This window comes from Notolabrus celidotus, chromosome 16 (genome assembly GCF_009762535.1).
Source record: "Notolabrus celidotus isolate fNotCel1 chromosome 16, fNotCel1.pri, whole genome shotgun sequence".
Lineage (NCBI taxonomy): Eukaryota > Metazoa > Chordata > Actinopteri > Labriformes > Labridae > Notolabrus > Notolabrus celidotus.
The window spans coordinates 19,440,644-19,460,384 of NC_048287.1; the positions used below are offsets into that span (position 1 = coordinate 19,440,644).

Below are 19,741 nucleotides of genomic sequence, written 5' to 3' on the forward strand. Positions count from 1 at the left end.
GACGTGTTACTTCCTCTTCCTTTTCTGGGGTCTTTTCTTTTTCCAAAATAAATTGCCTGATTTAACTAATCTTTCGGTTCACAAAGAAAACACAGACACACCACTGAGAGAATTTGCTCATTTTGATTTGAGTCTTCTGCAACACACGGACTCTAAATCATTTCACAGGAGATATTACAGCCGTAATTAAATTTGACAGAAACGCCAACATAGTCAAAATTTCCATGCATTTCCATCTCAGATACAATTTTATGCATACCCTTATAGGCATTTGACCTTTTTTCATCTGCTGAGTGCAGGAAGCAGTAAAAGCTGGGGACCAATTTCCAATCTTTGTCTATTTGATTATGAGATGTGTCTGTTTGATTGTCTATTTGGAGAGCAGCACCTCCTTTATTGACTTAGCGCCTGACAGACACCCTTTCACACACACACACACACACACACACACACACACACACACACACACACACACACACACACACACACACACACACTCACACACACTCACACACACACATCCTCCCTAACGTAATTCTACTCTGTGACATTGTTTGTCAGACGATTACAGGAGGGTGCCACAGTCAGTTTGCCTTTGAGGTTTCTTTAATGAGCTTTCTCTTGTCAGTGTGAACGAATTGTGCGATTACACCATGCCGGGCTAACTGTATTACGGCTGTTAATCTCACAAGAAGTGATGTTATGAAAACAATATTGCAGGCTCTCAAAGCCACCTGGCCTCTTAGGAAGAACATGGATGTGCTGGAACAGCCCGGACAGATATTTGAAACAGCAGGTTTCAGTACACACAACACATGTTAGTTGGGCATTTGGAGTATTGTACTAAACTAAGAATAATTTGTAATACCATTCAGCCTACAGCTACAGGTAAATTCAACTAAAGAGGTGGAGTTTTACATAATCACTGTAAACGGGTAGCAACAGATCCTGTAGACATTAGATTTTCTGAGCTGACATCAAAATAAGTAGATTTATCACCACTCTTATTGCAACAATGTAATTTTGATGCTCCTGTATAGCTGAAAAGAAACCCTTTGTTCACCTGTGCATCTCTGTGTATGAATATTGTTACATTTGTTTCTTTTATCCTCGAGCGTCCTCTACTGGCCTTCAGTGGATGTGCTTCTCTCTGTCACTCACAGCTGAGGTCACAACAGAAAACATGGCGACCTCCGCGAAAGCAGCCGTGGTACTGAAGGCTGTGAAGAAAATAGCGATTCAGTTTTCCCCGTTTCAGTCAAATGTGCGATCTACACGGTGAGGAAACTCTGTTTAATGTTTTGTTACAGTGGAAACTCTTTTTATGTGACTGGACTGTTAATACAAGCTGTTACATGTCAATGAGTGAGCTGCTAGCGATAGCCACCAGTCACCACCACCAGGTTATCCTTTGCTGTGTCCACTTCAACGAGTATCAGATATTTTAGATACAACGCAAAGACTTCTTCTACTCATAATGCCATCTCTGCATAGCCACACTGTCCCATATACCGTCAACATGGCTTACAGAGATGATGCCTTCTGCCCTGTTATACTTGAATCCAGTGGTGGACAGTAACAAAGTAAATGTACTTGAGTACAGTACTTAAGTACATTTTTTGAGTATCTTTACTTGAGTATTATTCTTTGGGGGAACTCATTACTTTTAATCCACTACATCCAGAATACAATTATTAGGGCCCGAGCACCGACAAGGAAGGCCCTCTTGAAACCCGAGTGATTATTATTATTATTATTCTTTGTTACGCGACTTTGAGCTCAGATTTGCTTGCCTCAACACGGCCCAAAAGTCACCAAACTTTGCCCAAAATTCAGCCTTGAGAGAAATGATCATATTCTGTTGTTCGTTTCTCAAAATTTGCTCTATAGCGCCCCCTACACCCATGAAAATCAAATCTGGCACTGGGAAAGACTTACATGCATCACATATTTTTTTGCATATCTATCATGTCAAGACAAAAAAAAAAGTCTATTATGGTCATGGTCTAAACCCAACAGGAAGTGCACAAATTTAAGGTGAAGGCCAGATTTTGGCGATTTTATGGTACGTATTTAAGAGAGCTCCTCCTACAATTTTACTCCGATCAACTCCCAACCACGCACATTTTGGAAATTTGTTCCAAAATCAGGCGGTAGTGCACATCTGGGACTCGCGCACATCAGGCGGTGCTTGAACGAGGGCCCGCACATATCCGCTTGCGGTTTTAATTGTACTTTTTACTCCACTACATTTCTATCAATGCTCTAGTTACTCACTACTTTTGCTTTGAAGTCAGCTCATGAATTTCCTTCTCTTTTCTGAAATCTGATCCCTAAGACATTAAGATGTGTTTGTGTAGTTCTGTTTGTCTCAGTGGTTTAGTCGTACCTGTATATCGTGCGTCTCCACAGTTGAACGTGGAGCAAACACAGAGCAAATTTCACTCAGATCAGGCAGTTCATGTAGAGGTGGTAATGATGGCTGTAATTCTCCACCTGAGCACACATATCCATATCTGCAGCCCGTGTTAGAGGTTTTTGAAATGAAGAATGATACGTGTCATTTGAAATGTTCTCCCTGTTTCCCACTCTGCCCAAACATGCAAACATTCACTGTCCAACCTGAGAAAGCGTGTTGAGCTACGTAACATGTGTTTCATTCCAGATGAACATTTCAAACTAAGTTGTCTGTGCCTGGAGTAACTAAGCTGCTGTTTTTATTCCATGGTAGAGTTTTTAGAGATTTCAAGTAATGGTTTCTAGATAAACATAATGTAACAGAATGTACTCCTATGTATTCTTAACTGCATTTATGTATTGTTAAAATACAGTGTTTTGAGATATTTTAAGAAATACTTTGAATACTTAAGTATTTTTTAAAGGAAGTACTGCAGTACTTTAATTTAAGTAATAATCTGATAGAGAAACTTTCACTTGTATTGGAGTGATATTTGACCTGGAGGATCTATACTTTGACTTCAGTAATGACGCTGTGTACTTTGTCCACCACTGCTTAAATCTAACTATACAGAAATGAAGCCTCTGGGTCAGTACAGGCTCTTCCCTATTCTTACCTACCAATACAAGTTGCATTTGGTTTAATCGTAAAAGTATACATTTCAAGAACACATACATGTGATTTAAATTAATGTGAATAACAATTATGCCTGCTGTCTGTAACACAAAACAGAAAACGGTCATTAGATCTGTTAACTAATGTATGAGTGATCACCACATTTTAACAATAATGCATTTTAAGTGATTGTATGAATATGTAGAAAATGTTAATGTTCAAGTGACTTATGCAAACATTTATACTGCATAAAATAACTTGAGTTAAGATCTCACTACTTATTTTCCATGTCTGCTGTTTGAACCACAACACTGTCTTATTGCCCCACAGAGAGTTTCTGGCCATGGTGGGCTCAGAGAAGGTCAGATCTACAAACATGAACTGTGAGGTGATCTCCACAGTGAAAAATGACAAGTCTGAACCAGTAGTTGATATTACGTATGGTGAGTATTGCCTTTTCTGTAATCGAAAGGTCTAATATGTCAGGGGTACCCAAAACATAGGTACCAAGGACTGGCGACCCCCACTGCCCCTCGAGGGGATTAAATGTTGCTTCAGATTTCATATAACTGAACTGAAAATTAGCCATCTACATGCAAATGTGGCTTTGTTTCATGTGCTGCTGTGAATTAAACTGCTGTTACTGATGCTTTCATGTATTAACTGTTAACTAACCTTAACCCTAATCTCATCTAGCAACAAAGAAAAGAAAACAAACAAAAACAATATTTGCAGAATCATCTACTATTTTAGTAGATATTTCTACAATAATGGTTAAAATATGCAATTTTAGATGACCTGAAAAAAAAAAATTCTGGAGAACATCTTGCGGCACCCAAGGGGGTCATGAGCCCCACTTAGGGAACCGCTGTTATATGTAACAGTGAGACTTGATGGGGGTTATTTGATTAAAGTTTTTGTTTCTCCAGATTCCTGGCATTGTTTAATACAGTGAAAATATGTGCAGTCATACTCAGGTGTACAGTTTTGACATTTTTTATCCAAAAAGTGGCCACCTGTGCTGATTACCCAGGTGTGAACTCTGAACTTTTAGCACTAGATTATTATTTTTTTAATTTATTTAACCTTTATTTAACCAGGTAAAACCCATTGAGATCAGGATCTCTTTCACGAGGGTGACCTGGCCAAGAGGTCAGCAGCACATGTCACAAAACAGTCACACAAAAATGACAGAACAAATTAAAACGTACAATTTATAAATACATAGTGTTTTACAGTATGAATAAGAGGAGTGGAAGCTGTAACAAAACAACAAACAATAATTTAAGGTTTAAAACACAGGCACTGTTCAGTGCTCTCACGCTGTCTGTCCCTCAGGATAGAACGGAAGGCTCCAAGAGTCATAAGTTCAGAGAGTTTCAATGTAGTCTGTAGAGCATTCCATGCCATAGGGGCAGCAAAGCTGAAAGCTCTTTTTCCGAATTCAGTCCTTACCCGAGGAACAGATAAAACAAGATTTAACTTTTATCACAGGGAAGGTGTTGAATTTTAATCTTGTAAAACCTCAAGCAGGTGATGTTGAAGGAAAGTTCGATGGAGACGTGAAGGTGTGTTTAGTCTCTTCCTGGTGCTTTTAAGGATGGTGAAAGGTAAAGAAAATAATGAAACAACATAAACAAGGGACATAAACACATGAAGTTTTTGACCGTTTTATTTTTTTTGTTAGTCTGCGCTCCATTTATTGTCACCCCAATTTCATCATACTTAAAAGTTAACTCGAGCAAGTGCTTGAAGACAACATGTTGACCTCCTTTATTTTAAATACAGCATGTTTAAACTGCCTCTGTCTTAGCAAAGGTCCCAGCATTAGGGTTTTTCAAATATAGATGAAAGGTTTCTTTTTGTCATTACACAATGCCAAGCCCAACTCTCCACTGTATGAATTGAATACTGCAATTCCATGCTGATGTTGTTACTGTATGAAATTACATCAAAATGGCACATCCGATGAGTCAAGTAGTGACCAAAAGTACAAATGTATGCCGTAGGTCAGCTCATGTTTTCAATTGTGTTACTTGACTTTTGCACAGATTAACTTTCTACTCCTTGTACTCCTTAAAAAAAGGAAGAGGTAAGGCATTGTGATCTTTTGACTCACCTCATTGTGTCTTTGTTTTTCTGATCTACAGTGGATGGAGAGAGACTGGTGATGAAGGGAGCAAAGCTGACCAGCAGTGAGATGTTGAGTGCGTTTCAGTCACGGTGCACAGCCAAGGATCCACAGGCAAAAACTGCAGGGAAAAAATAAGCACACTCTTATTGAATAGACCTTTACAGAATTTTGTCTTTTTGTTTCTTTATATCATTAGATGTTTATAATAAAAGTATTTAATTTGAATACATGGCTCTGGTTTACTTTTACCTTTGAACTCTGTATCGATGTCAAAGTGTTGTAATTTGGACATGCATACTGTTGAGTCAGTTCCTCCAATTCCTCTTAAATCAATGGTTCCAAATTCCCCTTTCAGAATTGTTATCACTCCATCGAGACGAAGCAGATGTTCTCAGCCGGCAACATGAACTTTACTACTTCTAAAATAAAAAAAAACGATGACATATGCTATACTATCCCTTGTGAAAGGAACATATTTTAGATGTCAACCCAATCAGTTATGCTTATTATTTCATCTACTCCTTACTTGAATGTTCTGAGTTAGTCCAGAGACTCGATGTGTCCTTGCATAATGTACCATTTTACTGATAACGGACTGTCTAGTGTTTTAGGGAACATTATGCAAGCTCCAACCTTTGACACAGCAGGCACAAATGTAATTTTGGAATAGAGTTTTGGTCAAGGAAAAAAAAACATATCTACAGTTTGAGATATGCACTGTTCATTTACTTGAAACTTAATGAGTTTTCTAAATAGATGCTGTGTTCCTGACATTTTTTACCTTTCATACTCCAAGGTAAATTACTTCCATGCCTTCTACTTTACTGGCAAGAAAAACCCTTTCTGCCTCTTGAGGAGTCTTCCTTTTTTATGGTTTATACAATATGTTGTAACTAATGGTTTAACTATTGCATAAGTAATTAATCCTGTATGGATCTGGTATGAGCCATTCATAATTTCATACTTATATGGTTATGAAGGCTCCTGATCCATTGCTTTATGCTCACTCTGACAAGCCATTAAGTCTACAAAGACAATTCTTATAAATCCATCAAAGAAGGATTTAAGGGGTTAAAAAAATCAGAACAGTAGTTACAAAAAGTTTATTAGTAAAATGGTTTTTCCCAACTTGGAAACCTAAACATATGTCGTGGCTTGTTTAAAACAATTTTTATTACATTCTGGGGGATATGTTCAGTAAAACAAATACTGGTAAGCATTAAACTAACATGTTGCTTACAAGAATTTTTTTTAATTTAAATTTTTTTTTTTAAACTTTTTTATTCACCAATTAGTGTATATATATGTAGTCGACAGACATACTAACAAGTACACACGTTACAAAACATGGGAGGACATATTTATACACTTGTGAAGAGAGAAGACAGAAGAGTAGAGAGGGGGGAAAAAAACAGAGAACATGAAATAAAAAATAAATAATATTAGCAATCAATAAAAGTAGTAATATGGCAATATAGTATAATAAGAGTAATCAATAAGTAAAATAACGCTGAGACCGAGGGTTGAGCGAGGGCGAAGCAAAAAAAATGAGTAAATACATAGAGGGTGGAGTTTGTTTGCTTACAAGACTTTGCCTTTGCATCTGGAAATGAGTCTTATGGAATATTTTACATGGATAATGATCATGCTGTCAATAAAGTCTCTGATTCTGTTCATTGACTATTTTGAAAATCACATCCTGAAAAGTGTTACATTCCTATTTAGCTAATAATATAAACAAAAAAACTTGCAACTTTGGAGGAAAAAAACCATTAGGACGGACCTATATGACGAAACACATTTGGTTACAAATGCAGCTGTAGAGGCTCAAGGCAGGTCTTCAGCACTCTGTTGGTGACGTAACGGGCTGTGATTGGTCCCTGTGATTGATGTACTTCGTCGCTTGATGTCCCGGTGGCTTTTTAAAAGCGTTCCGAGTCTGTTCCCACACTGGAGGCGAGTTGAGTCCAGAGGCAGTCCGCAGGTTGTCGTTGAGGATATCACATCAGAGAAACTGCAAACATGGTTGAGAAGTTTGTTGGGACGTGGAAGATGGTTTCCAGCGATAACTTTGACGACTACATGAAAGCAATTGGTATGACACATGACTACTAATTATATACTTAATTGTAAATTTATTTTGAATTTCACTTATGCTTACAGCCTAATTTAATTCATATCCATTACTTAAATATGTATTTAATGAATTACAATGACCTTTTCCTCCCATTGCATAGGTGTGGGGTTTGCGACCCGGCAGGTGGGCAACAGGACCAAACCCAATTTGATAGTATCCGTTGACGATGATGGGATGGTTTGTCTGAAGTCTCAGAGCACCTTCAAAACGACTGAAATCAAGTTCAAGCTAAACGAACCTTTCGAAGAGACGACTGCTGACGATAGGAAGACGAGGGTTAGTCCATTATGATGATTGAAATAAACACTCACAAAACTCTCAGCCTATAGGAGTGATTGTGTGCTGGACTTAAACGGTTTGTCTGTGTTGTTTGCCCTGCAGACTGTGGTGACTCTGGAGAACGGAAAACTGGTTCAGAAACAGAGCTGGGACGGCAAAGAGACGAATATCGAGAGAGAAATCACTGATGGGAAATTGATAGCGGTAAGATCTATTTTTGTTTTAACTTTTTTTTACTTGGATATAAAATTTGCTTGTAACGTTTTGACACCTTTTTTCTCTTACTTTGACATGCCTTAAACTAATTTATGAAGTGTTGTTTTTTTTAAGTGAATCATCCCTGAAAAACACCATTGCACCTTTTACATTTTAAATTTGAACTAAGTTTAACTTTGAATAAAAGGAGAAAAGAGTACAGTATTAATGTGTTTTAATCATTTTTGTAAGCTTCTAAGCTCACTCCCATTTCGGAAAGCAACCATGCATAAGCCTGAATTTAGTTGAAAATTTAGTTGTTCAAAGATAAATTGTATTTTATTCATGGTGAAGCAATTTAATCCAGCACAAAAAATCCATAGTATCCCAAATATATACGACAAAGATTGCAGTTATATCAGAGAAGCTCAAGAAGACCCTTAAGATCGTAATCCCCCAGATCTGTAGGATTGTGTGACAAGAAAATGGGATTTATTTCCAGATTAGGTAATAAATAGAAGAGAGAATTCGGTGAGAATATGCATCTGCAGCCTTAATTCATCCCCATTCTCCCACATCTGAAGACTCATCATAACTTACAACTTACACCTTGTCTCCATCCTTCTCCACAGAAATGCATAATGGGAGACATAGTGGCAGTGAGGACGTACGTAAAGGAGGCGTGATGGAGTCCTCTCAGCCCTCTTCTTCTCGGATTCATTTCTGGATGACAGGCTCAGTTCAATGAGTGTATAAAACCAAGCTAAAGTCATGGCGTGTTCTGCCCATTTTTTTCCTTTATCTTCACTGTGTTGCCTAAAATTTAAATTTATGTGCCTTTGTTCTCCAACATGACACATTTGGGTTCATTTGGAATTGTTGTGGTTGCTTTGAATAAAATTGAAAATTGTGGAAATGATGTCTCTCGAGAGTTTATTATCAATGAAATAAATTGTTAAATTATGGTATTCTTGGGAGCGTTACAATCACTAGAGCACGCTGAGGAATGCTGTTGAAAAAAGTACGCTAATGGGAACATACCGGCTAATCTGACAAGCTAATTCCTTGACTTTAATGGTTTAGTCCCATGCTTTGTCGATATTACTACAATCAGTCCAGATGCAGTCACTTTTTCAAGAGGTGTTGACTTGTTCTTTTGTGCATGCTTCCTTACTTTGCCCATAAAAAAAAAAGATTCAAACACATTCCCAACTTAAAGTTCAAAAGGTCAACCCTTAGCAGTCATGGTGATGTATGATGTGTGCTGGCAGGGACTCTTTGAGGAATGTGAACTCTTTTTAGAAGTACGGAGAGCATCATGCAGGGAGGTCAATGAGGAAATGTTCCCTCTCTTCCTTTTCAGGAGGTCGAACATTTCCCATTGCTCTCGCGCTGGCCGCTGTACGTACATGGAGGCACGAAAAGCATTATGGGTCGTCCCCACCCTTTGGCTGCTGGTCAAGTGTTTGTGTGTTCCTGTGTGTTTTGAGGGGGGGATTGTTCCAGAGACAGTCTCCACTTTCCCATGGCAGGAAAAGGGAGATGATAGCACTGATTGGAAATAATAGCTTAAACAGCTGAAACAGGTGGAACCGCAGGCCAACATTGGAGTTCACCTCTGCGTGGACAATGGTTGGTGGAAGCAGTCAAGGACATACAGTACTTGAACTTTTGGGGACATGCCAAGTGGATGAGATATCACAGTGTACGGCTAGCAAAGGTTATGAGTGTAGAGTTGTAACAGTGTGTCATTGGCCTTGTTTAAAATGCTTCAGTAAAAGGAGGAACTACTTCCTTTATACATCTAACACTTAACTCAATCACGAATACAGAAGGACAACAACTTGATAAAGATGGAAAAAATTTAAGAGCTCAAGCCAAGAAGTTTTTACCGATTATCATACAGACTGAAAGTAATGCTGATGACCTACAAAGCAAAGGAAACCAAGACTAGAACAACAAACTTAAACCCTGCTACCCTTTAGGTGCCAGATGACGTGATTTTATCAGATTTTCAGATTTTTCTTCAGCTCGTTCATGCATTTTATTAGAGGACAGGACAGTGGATAGAGTAGGAAACTTGAAAAGAGAGAGTGGGGAATGACTTGCTGCAATGGGTCACTTGTTGGATCTGAGTCTGGGATGTCTGCTTTGAGGACTATAGCCTCTGTGTATGGAGTGCTTGATTCAGCCACTGAGCTAAACCTGTGCCCCTCAGGCGAGATGATTAACAGCATGCTACAAAAACCAAATTCTTAAAATGTACACATCTGACTGTTAAAAGACACCGGGATATGATTTGTTATTGTAAAACAATACTAACTCAAGTACATGGCAGGATCAACAAACGTATTAGAGATGCCAATTTTTCCACAGAGGTCACCAAAACCAACACAAACTACAATTTCCTCACAGCAGCTTTAAGCACCATTACTGTTGATAACTTGACCTTTTTCTACTCAAGGTAGAAATAGATGCTTTAAAAAATCCTGCTTGTCTTGTTGTGCACGATGGAACAGTCTAAAACGCTGGGTCTTCGGTGTGTGATCTTTTTCTCACAGTCAGAGAGAGAAAAGATCACATCTGCTAAAGATTGTCTTACAGGTGCAGTGCTTGTGATCCACAGGCATCTCCGTCACTGTGTTTGGATAACTACGGGGAATGAGGCAGATCTCCACCTCCCTGTTTTATCTCAGACATCTTGATTTGAAGCTGCACATAGTATTTCTACTTTGAAGCCTTCTGTTATGTTGCGGGTCAAATTGACCCATTTTAAAGTAAAAAAAAATAAAAAATGTTTTAAAGGTATTTTTTGGTATGAAACTTTTTCTGCTTGGCTTAATTAGCGTTACCAACACTAATGTTTATATAACATATATATATATATATGCTGTTCGGGTCAATATACCCATTTAGGCAATATATGCCTTCCAAACTAGCTAAATATGGCATAACTATCTGGGCTTCACTTCATAAACAGAAAAAAATTCTAAATGTTAAATGAAATAAACAAAAATCGTTGTCATGCAAAACCATTGTATTTATATGAAGGTCTTTCCAAGGTACATTAAAAAAGTTTTAACATGAATCTTCATTACAACGAGTGAGTTATCCTCAGTGAAACATGATCTGTGAGAATTAAAGAACACCATTGCACTAAATATTGATTGGAATGATTAGTAATGGAGTTAAAAATGAGATATAAACAATGTTTTGGGGGATTTTTTGGTTTCTGACACTTTTGGATAATTGAGAATGCCCCTGGTCAAATTGACTCAGGACCATTATTGTTGTTCCAGAGATGCAAACATAACTGGAGGGTTTAAAAGAACTTCAGTACTTGTAAACTCTAAGACTGTTTAGAATAGTCTGTGATTATGTTCATGTGTTCTTGAATGGGGATACTAAACGGCACAAAGAACAGACAGCCATAAACTGTGACTGACCATCTGAAATAACACTCTGATCACTTCAGGCAAAACAGGATAGAAGGGAAAGGAAAGGAAAGGTCCTGCTCTTCCTCTCCTGTATACAGTTAACTGAGACAAACCTTACATCAGCAGAGAAGTTTCAGAGAGAAGCTTAGGAAACTGTTCAGGAAGGAGCGTGATAGTGAGAAGTACTCTGAGATTTTACTGGCAGAGGCAGATATGAAAACAAAGGGATGAACTGACATTATTACATTTACTTGTGTTTTCCTCAAGCTAGGACTTTAACCCTCGGGTTATTTTCCATACTGTATGAACTGAGGCCATATGCTAACACCAATGCAAACTTATACCCTGTTTGTCTGCATATGTTTAATTGTGTTTGTTTTAGGGCTGATCAACAAAGGTATCTTGTTGACACTGCAGAGATTGTCTTGGACTGTAAAAGCGTGAACTGAGTCATATCCTTGACATAACATCTGGAAAGCTCCACTTGAGCCATCAGCGTTGACACCCTTCCTCTGCTTGTCTGTTGAACTCAAATAGCTTTAATGTTTAAGTTGATCAACTAGGTTAAAGACACAGGATGCATGGCAGTAAATTTTACTTTTATTCAAATGACTTTCTACATTCAGTAAATTGTGTTTGTTAAATTCAGGGAAGCTGATGGGGGCTGGACAATGCTTGAATGAGAATGATGTGTAGTCTTCGCTGTCTGATGCTGCACATTTCCAGTCACAACAATCTAATCAGTAATACAGAGAGCAGGATTTGGACTATTCAAACCAAGGAATACAGGATATTTAAAATTAAGTCAGGAACACACTTGAAGACAAAATATTTCCACCTGAGAGGGAATGTGAAGATAAGGTGAGGTTAGACAGATAAGCTCCCCCCCCTTCTAAAATGAATATTATTTCCTGGAGGATGAAATATTTTTTTAATTCCTCTGTTATATTTGGATTAAGGCTATACCCAAAAGGTGGGGGATTTTGAAATTCAAGAAAACTGTAAAAATAAAGATGACCTGCCAGAAAAGCTGAACATTTCTTATGACATTTTTTATTGAAATTAAAACAGTTTGGACAAGTTCAAAGTTGGTTTGTAACAGTTTAGTTCACAGTTGAAATTAGACTACATATAAAAATCAAGCTAACTTTTCAGACACATGCCCTGTGTTAAAATGTTAAAACTGAAACTGTATGTGTCAGCAAAAAAAACAAAACAATGACACACTTACACTCAAAGATAAGATATACATAACTCCTGCTTCTATAGCATTGATGTCAATTCTTAAAAGTAAAACATTTCAACAAAACTTCAGCTCTATCTTATCTTTGGCTTCCAACACAGTGAGGTCAAAGGTCAGCGGCTCAGCTACAGAGAGTTGACAAAAAGCCAACAAGTTTAAGACCTTATCATGAGGTTTGGGATCTTGTTTTTTGAACCAACATTAAGTGGGTTAGCTACATTAAGTCTTGGCTTAAAATGAAAAAGACTGAGATAAGTAGTAAGTGACTGTCCTTACATGACTCTCCTGACCAAGGTTTTCAAAAAGTTCAGAGCCAGCTGAAAACATAACTTCTGAAGGCTCCTGTACTGTATATAAGGAAGTACATTTAGCCTTTGAGGACACAGCACAAAGAATCACTGGTTTTCAAGTCATATCAGCAAGAGTTCCTGTTGAGGCTAAGCTTAGAGCGAGAGGAACCCCTGTGAGTGAGTTATTGTAAAGCTCAGAGGAAGGACGGTGGAAGTCTTTAAAGTGAGGCTATACAAACTAGAGCCTACACAATGCTTTACCCCAGAGAGCACTGAAAGCCCAAATAACTAGTCTACTATATGCATATACGACCATGTTTACCCGCCGGTTCTTTTGTCCACGAGTCTGTGCTTTTTACATTTGTGCTAAAATAACAGATGACAGACTTCCTTGGACGTTAAAAAGTCAGGAAGTCTTCAAGGTCTTGGGATAATCTACTTCTTCCATCTAGATTTCTGACAAGGCATGTGATCTGTAATCTGGAGGGGATTTAAGGTGACAGAGGGGTGAGAGATGAGGTGAAATACATGTGTATGAATGCTTAGGAGTCCCTTTTTGGATGCATTTCTGTGTTGAATAAGAGAGGGAATAACACTGAAAATATTTTTTAATTCATGTCAAGCATATCTCTGTGCTCATCTCACAGAAGAACTTAGTGACTCTGTAACACACCGAACATTTTTTTTTCATGTCTGCAGCATGGAGAGAAGGAATGGGACTTCTGTGAGGGGGATACAACTTCAAACACCATAATTTCACATAATCAAATCAGATGTCTTGGATTTATGCATGAAAAGCAAACAAAATCAACCATACTTATGAAATGTGTCCAGTGTTTGACATGTATGGTTCAGCAGACAACTGTATGGTTCAGTGAGATATTCAGCAGAATATCTCGCCAGACAAAACACTCCTTATAATATCACACACAGAAAAAAGATTAAAGTTATCTGTGGTTGAGGTAAAGGTAGAGCTTTTTAATGCCAGCATGCACACTGACCTTCTGTTGCAGGTGGTATGACTGAATGGTGTTGATATTTTAAAGGTCAGACAATGCTGTTTTTTCTGCCCTGGCTTCAATGGTTAACATTCTTTATCAAGTCACGTAGAAGCGCCCAGAAGGCAGAGACAGAGCCTGAAGTTTGTATTTTTCACCTCACATTTCTTTCTCCCTGTTCAGTACAGAGTGTGTATGTTTGTCTGTACTTGAGAGGATTATTGAGAGTTCAAATAAGGTGGGTAGTGTTCAAAAACAGTCAAACCAACCAGCGAAGGGAGCAAAGAAGCTCTGTGTAAAGACAAATAAGGAATAAAATGTTAGCTAGAATCAAGTTTTTGGTCCTAATCAGCTTGCTGTGTACATTTGATTTCAATTATCCACAAACAAATTAGAGGATGTTACGGAAACTTGTAGTTTAAACATGCCACCAAAACAAAGTCAGTCAAATGTTCACTTTGAGACGTGTTAAAGCAGCAGACATTTCCCCTCAATGCACTGCAGAGATAACCTCAGCTTCTGATAGGCGAGAGGAAAACGGAAGCTATTAGTCACAAACTGACCTTTCTTGCAAGTAGCTTGTTGACAGGCCTTTTAGCAGCATAAACCCAAACAACAAAACCACTCTAAACCCTTCAGATTACCTTTAATTCATATCCATAAGTTCTTGTTTTACCGGTTTAATGTAGGTATTTTCTGAGTGACAACTATTAGATATTCACAGTAATATGAGTCAGTCTGTTTGCCGATCTAATCTTAGGTGAGGTACACATTTATTCATGTATCACTACAAATCTGAGGTCTATGGGTTTACAGCTGTCTGAGTCGACGCCCGTGTGAAACTCACCGGGAAACAACTCCACTGACTTCTCTGCAATGCACAGCTGCACGTTAACCAAACAAGCACCTTCTGTGGGTTGGCTCTTTTTTTTGACTCCTCAGGCACTTTTGTAGGAGGAAAAAGCAGAAGGGAGAGTGGAGCATGTGACTAACGGTCAAGATCCTGACATCAGTGAAATGAAATAAGAGATGGAGGAGATGTGGGTCAAAGTGAGACATTGTGAAATGTCTGGAGAAAGCTATTGCACAGATTTCAGACACCATAATAAGTGTTTGGACCGAATGGTTATCTAAGTGGTTGAAGAAGGAACAGCTGATTAAGAACTTAGACTTCATTAAGTAGCAGAAGAATTCTGAGACAAAGTTCATGCTACATATCTCCTACAATAGTGATGGGGGTTAGCATTGTACCAAACAAAGGTCTAGTTTTTGGGTCTCTGGTGCACATCCTCTTCCTTAGCAGGCATATTGACATATGAGAACTGAACAAAACTACAAGCTAATTTTTTATTTCTCCTGTAGATGTGTCTGGTCCTCCTTTTTAGACAGAATTCCTTCCAGCCTGAGTTAGGTCAGACTTGGCATTATAATGTTCAAACAACAGTTGGCTACAACAAATGTAAAGTATCCTAACCCCCTGTTGCAACAGTTTTAAACTAGCTGAATAGCATTTAGCGATTTGAACCACAGTCTGTTGTTGTCAAGAGTTGGCTAGAGAACTATGCCATGCCGAAGGTCTGTGTATACTGATGAACAGGAAGCCATGTGATTAAGATGCTCAAATTAGCAACATAGCGTAGCAGGCAATGGTTATGTAACTCGTTTGTTTATTGTGATTGGTTTTAGCATTCACTGTCACTTAACTCTGTGCTAGTTGGTCTGGATATGCTAGCCTTGCTGAGGCAGTGAATTTCCGAGCCAACCATTTTTTATGGATAAATTTAGCATACATGGATCAACATTAGCATTTATTTGGAATGGTGTTCATAGTCCAATGTTATCTTTTCAGCTCTTTTTTTGACATCTTTGTATGTTTAGCTGCTAAATACCAGAGGTGTGGACTCAATATCATCAAAGACTTGGAACTCTGGCATCAATGACTCTGGACTTGACTCAGACTTTAGTGTGATGACTCGAAAATACTTGAGATTTTGAGCGTTAGATGAGTTAAAATGACTGTACTACGTCTTCAGAAGTTCATTTGTTGTTGCACTGCTTAGCACTGATTATATCCTGAACGCTATGTCAGCTCTCTTTTTCTGTGCGATTAAGTTCTGTCGCTCGCACTGGTCTTGTTTAAGTTTTCTACCTCTTTCAACAAAATGTCAATAGGAGTCAATGTTAACACTTTTTAATGAAGACCAATTTCTCTTTTTCTGTGATTAAGTCTCGTCACACTGGTATTATTTTATTTAGAAAATAAAACAATTCAAAATGAATACATTGTATTTGTCAAATTTAATAGATTGTTACATTGTTAAAATGGCATTTTATTTGTTAAACAGTGCTTATAATAATAATAATAATAATACATTTTATTTAAAGGCGCCTTTCTCTGCACTCAAGGACACAGCACAGATAGAAATATATACATACATGAATTCACATTAAAGGAAACAAAATCAGAGTCAGAAATGAAAACAATATAAACTAACAAGGGGTAAGAAAAAAATAGAAACAATAACAAAATGACAGTGCAATTGGAGTCAGACGGAGTAAGCGGTTTTGAACAGATATGTTTTGAGTTGTGATTTGAAATGGGGGAAAGAATCTGTGTTTCTGAGTTGAGGTGGCAATGAGTTCCAGAGACGGGGAGCAGTCTTATGACCTGTAAGGACTCGAACATTTCACGCCTATGACTTCGGACTTGACTCGACTTGTCTTGTCTTTACTTGAGACTTGACTCAAGACATGGGATTGAAGACTTGAGACTTACTTGAGACTTGCAAAACAATGACTTTCTCCCAATTCTGCTAAATACTCATACTAGGTTCTAAGCTAGCCACTAGCATGCTATTTAGGGTTGGCCAGAAAGTTTGAGTTTTTGATGAAAAAAACTCTGTCTGTAGCTGTTCAAGACAAGGTTGGTAAAGGTGATAGGGGTAAACAAAATTATAAGCCAAAAGATGCCAAAAAACTTTATAGTGAAGAGAGGAACTTAAGAGTCAGGTGCAAACACTCTGTGTTTTTAATTTGACTTACAAGAGAAAAATAACATCAACAGCAATACTTTTCATTTCTATATTGTTATCTTCACTCAAAACCACTGCTACTTGGTAGGTGACAGATAAAGTGAGTTACATCAAGCCTGTTGCAGAGATAGCTTTTGTTCACACTTTCCACTGCAAATATTCATAATGGGTCATCATTTAAGTTTTAGACAGCAGGATGAAATTGTGCAATGTGCAGGATAATAATTTCAAAATAAAAGGTAGCACTTTGTCTACAAGAGCCACCAAAATCAAAGCAAACTGAAAGCACCTCATAGGAGTGTCAACATAATTATGAGAGCAGCTTTACAGTTGCAGTGGAGTCAATTTGAGCATGTTAACCTATTCTGTGTGGAATTATAAAACCTCTCTGGAGTTGTAAGAGAAATAAAAAAGAGTTAGAACTGTAAAGAACATCTCATCTCCTCACCACAGTGTGCCATCAGTAGGGTTAAAGGTTAGCATGTATTCAGACGTTAGACGTACAGGAAATGAAGAGTATTAGCTAAAGGATAAAGAGTTGAGGGGAATTTTCTTGAAGCAGGAGCCGGTGGGAGAGCGGCTGTACTCCCACTCTCCCCTTGGGTGTTCCTGTCAGGCTCCAGGGAAGCAGACATAATTAACTTAATTGGTTCTCACTGTTACACATAAGACATTACAGAATCTCAGAGGGATTTTTCTCTTCTCTGGTTCAAAGGTAGCAAGGACTTCCTTCTGCTGTCTCAGCAAGTGAAACAGTTGTTCCTCTCAGTACTTTGCTCCAGTCACATATTTTTCTCTTATTTGACTGGCCAAAACAGTGTTCATCATCACAACATTGTTAATTTGATAAATGAAGCCGATTAGAAAACATACAAGAGAAAATCAGAGTAAATGTGTTATTATGTAGACATTTATGAGTCTTTGATCTCTGCATGAAATCAATGAATTAAAGAGATTAATCCTATTTGAGGCTGTGAAGAAGTACTTTAGATTTGACATGCCAAGACTCTTCTCAAGTGAGCCCTCATTATGGCGCGTTTAAGGCTGTTGATGGATTTAAACCATCACATAAACAGTCACAGTGATTTATATATCAATCACATGAGTGCTCCCCTCCCCGTCTTTTAAAGCAGGACCTGGATGACCCCTTTTCCCCCACATTCCCTGAATAACTGACCAACGCTTTGTTCACTTCTTTAACCTGTGACCCACAGACACATACTGAGGGGGGTAGATCAGCAGACACTGCATATGCACTATGAGCTTTAAACAGTGAGTCGTGGTTGTACAATGCAACATGTCAGTACAAAATAATGAGCACAAAGTAAAGCCAACTCTGAACATTCTGACATAACAAGGTTGGCACAGTCTCCAATGGAATTTCTGACAGATGTATCTAAATTGTGAATTTGAAGAACCAGCTTTGTGATGAGTTCCTAATCAATGGTTGGCTAGTGGACTTATCTAAGGGGGCTTTATGTAAACAGGCTAAATTCCACATAATAGCAGGAGTCACTCATTCAATCACTCAATCCACTGCTAATAGTCAGCACTGACAAGATTCCTGCTAGAAAACAGGGCACTGCTTGCTTAACTTATTCAGAAAGGAAAGACGAACCTTCACATTTGATAAGAGAACTGTGTGAAATATTGAGAACTTTTGCTGTCACTTTCTTGCTAAGAGTTGGGTGAGAAGATGGATACCACTGCTATGTTTGCTAATTTCATAAGGAGCTCCAGGCCGGAACTGGTTAACATGCAAAACTAGAACCCCTTGTTTAAAATCTTTAAGCTAGGATAGGCTAGGCTAGTGGCAATATGGAATATGGGAATATGAAAGTCAAATTTTACATGGCAAAGTTTTTTCAGGTCCTCAACTAAAACTTTTGAATACAATTACATTTTTTTTACTGAAGCTCATTGCATTCTTTGACCTCAAGTCTGTTACCCCCCTTAACAGGATACCTGTGGCTATCTATTGCAGCCCTTACAAGGCATTTTTTATTTCAAGGACAAAACACTGTCAGTACAGAGCATGTAAGCGTGACAAATAAAGACCAAATACACAGATTCAGTTCCTAAAATGCCTTTCTTGACCTTGTTCCCTTAGTGTACGTCTAGTAGCATTAAAACATCCTGTAGAGACACAGCAAACTTTTTCAAAAGAACCGTGCAAACTGTGTGAACCTTTTAGGTCAATGAACACATCACTCACCCTCCTGTCTGCCATACACTCAGTTGTCTGCATGGCTTCTCTGCATGCATACTGTGTGTGTAAACATTATCTAAGCATTCATGTTGCAGTCATGGCAGAAGACGTCATTCTCCCTGGGGTATTATAGAAAATGAAGCATAGAAATGTCCCATCATCTGCTACACATAAAGAAGACATGAAATTTTATGTTACCAGCATGCCTCTACAGTGAGCTTAAGATATGAAGGCGGTATTTTGCAGGATTTTAAGGTTCAAATGAAGCATCCTTGTCTCAAAGGAGCCAAAACTTTCCTCGGTGCAATGTTACTGTCAACTCTACATGCCACGGTGGTCATTTCATGGCCTTCACAGTGCTATTGCTGGTGTTGACTCAGGAGTTGGGGTAGGATAAATTCACTTTGAATTCAGCCAATAAGGTACAAAGTGTGAGTTCTGTTGAAGTGGCAACATGGTAAATATTAACAAAAGATACCCTTATCTCACGCTGGTTTGGCATGACATTTGCCTGCAAATGTTATGTTTTTTCATCATATCAACGGTTTGATGCATTTTTTCATTGAATACAACTTTTCAGTTCAAGACAAATATTCCTACAGGGTCAATAATGTGTATCATATTACATCTTATCTTTTAGTATTCTATATTAAAACATATTGTATTGTATTTATTAAATCATATTGAATCATAATGTATCACAATGTTTTGCAT

General features: G+C 38.1%; 2 protein-coding genes across 2 annotated transcripts; both read left to right on the forward strand.

Moving 5' to 3' along the window:
* The first annotated feature begins 1,126 nt into the window (after nucleotides 1-1,126).
* mrpl53 (mitochondrial ribosomal protein L53) lies at nucleotides 1,127-5,432 on the forward strand. Its single transcript, XM_034704986.1, has 3 exons — nucleotides 1,127-1,278; nucleotides 3,404-3,516; nucleotides 5,224-5,432. Exons 1-3 carry the CDS (start codon nucleotides 1,139-1,141, stop codon nucleotides 5,340-5,342), a joined length of 372 nt encoding a protein of 123 aa, XP_034560877.1. The 5' UTR covers nucleotides 1,127-1,138; the 3' UTR covers nucleotides 5,343-5,432.
* Nucleotides 5,433-7,137: 1,705 nt separating this feature from the next.
* Nucleotides 7,138-8,734, forward strand: fabp4a (fatty acid binding protein 4a). The gene is made up of 4 exons (XM_034705562.1): nucleotides 7,138-7,302; nucleotides 7,445-7,620; nucleotides 7,726-7,827; nucleotides 8,451-8,734. Exons 1-4 carry the CDS (start codon nucleotides 7,230-7,232, stop codon nucleotides 8,502-8,504), a joined length of 405 nt encoding a protein of 134 aa, XP_034561453.1. The 5' UTR covers nucleotides 7,138-7,229; the 3' UTR covers nucleotides 8,505-8,734.
* The last annotated feature ends 11,007 nt before the right edge of the window (nucleotides 8,735-19,741 follow it).

Bases quoted from the DNA above. Each gene is read 5' to 3' on its own strand.
- mrpl53 (XM_034704986.1), top strand. From the start codon at position 1,139: ATGTGCTTCTCTCTGTCACTCACAGCTGAGGTCACAACAGAAAACATG. The intron at 1,279-3,403 runs GTGAGGAAACTC...ATTGCCCCACAG, and splicing joins TCAAATGTGCGATCTACACG to AGAGTTTCTGGCCATGGTGG. The intron at 3,517-5,223 runs GTGAGTATTGCC...TCTGATCTACAG, and splicing joins AGTAGTTGATATTACGTATG to TGGATGGAGAGAGACTGGTG.
- fabp4a (XM_034705562.1), top strand. From the start codon at position 7,230: ATGGTTGAGAAGTTTGTTGGGACGTGGAAGATGGTTTCCAGCGATAAC. The intron at 7,303-7,444 runs GTATGACACATG...CCCATTGCATAG, and splicing joins CGACTACATGAAAGCAATTG to GTGTGGGGTTTGCGACCCGG. The intron at 7,621-7,725 runs GTTAGTCCATTA...TTTGCCCTGCAG, and splicing joins CTGACGATAGGAAGACGAGG to ACTGTGGTGACTCTGGAGAA.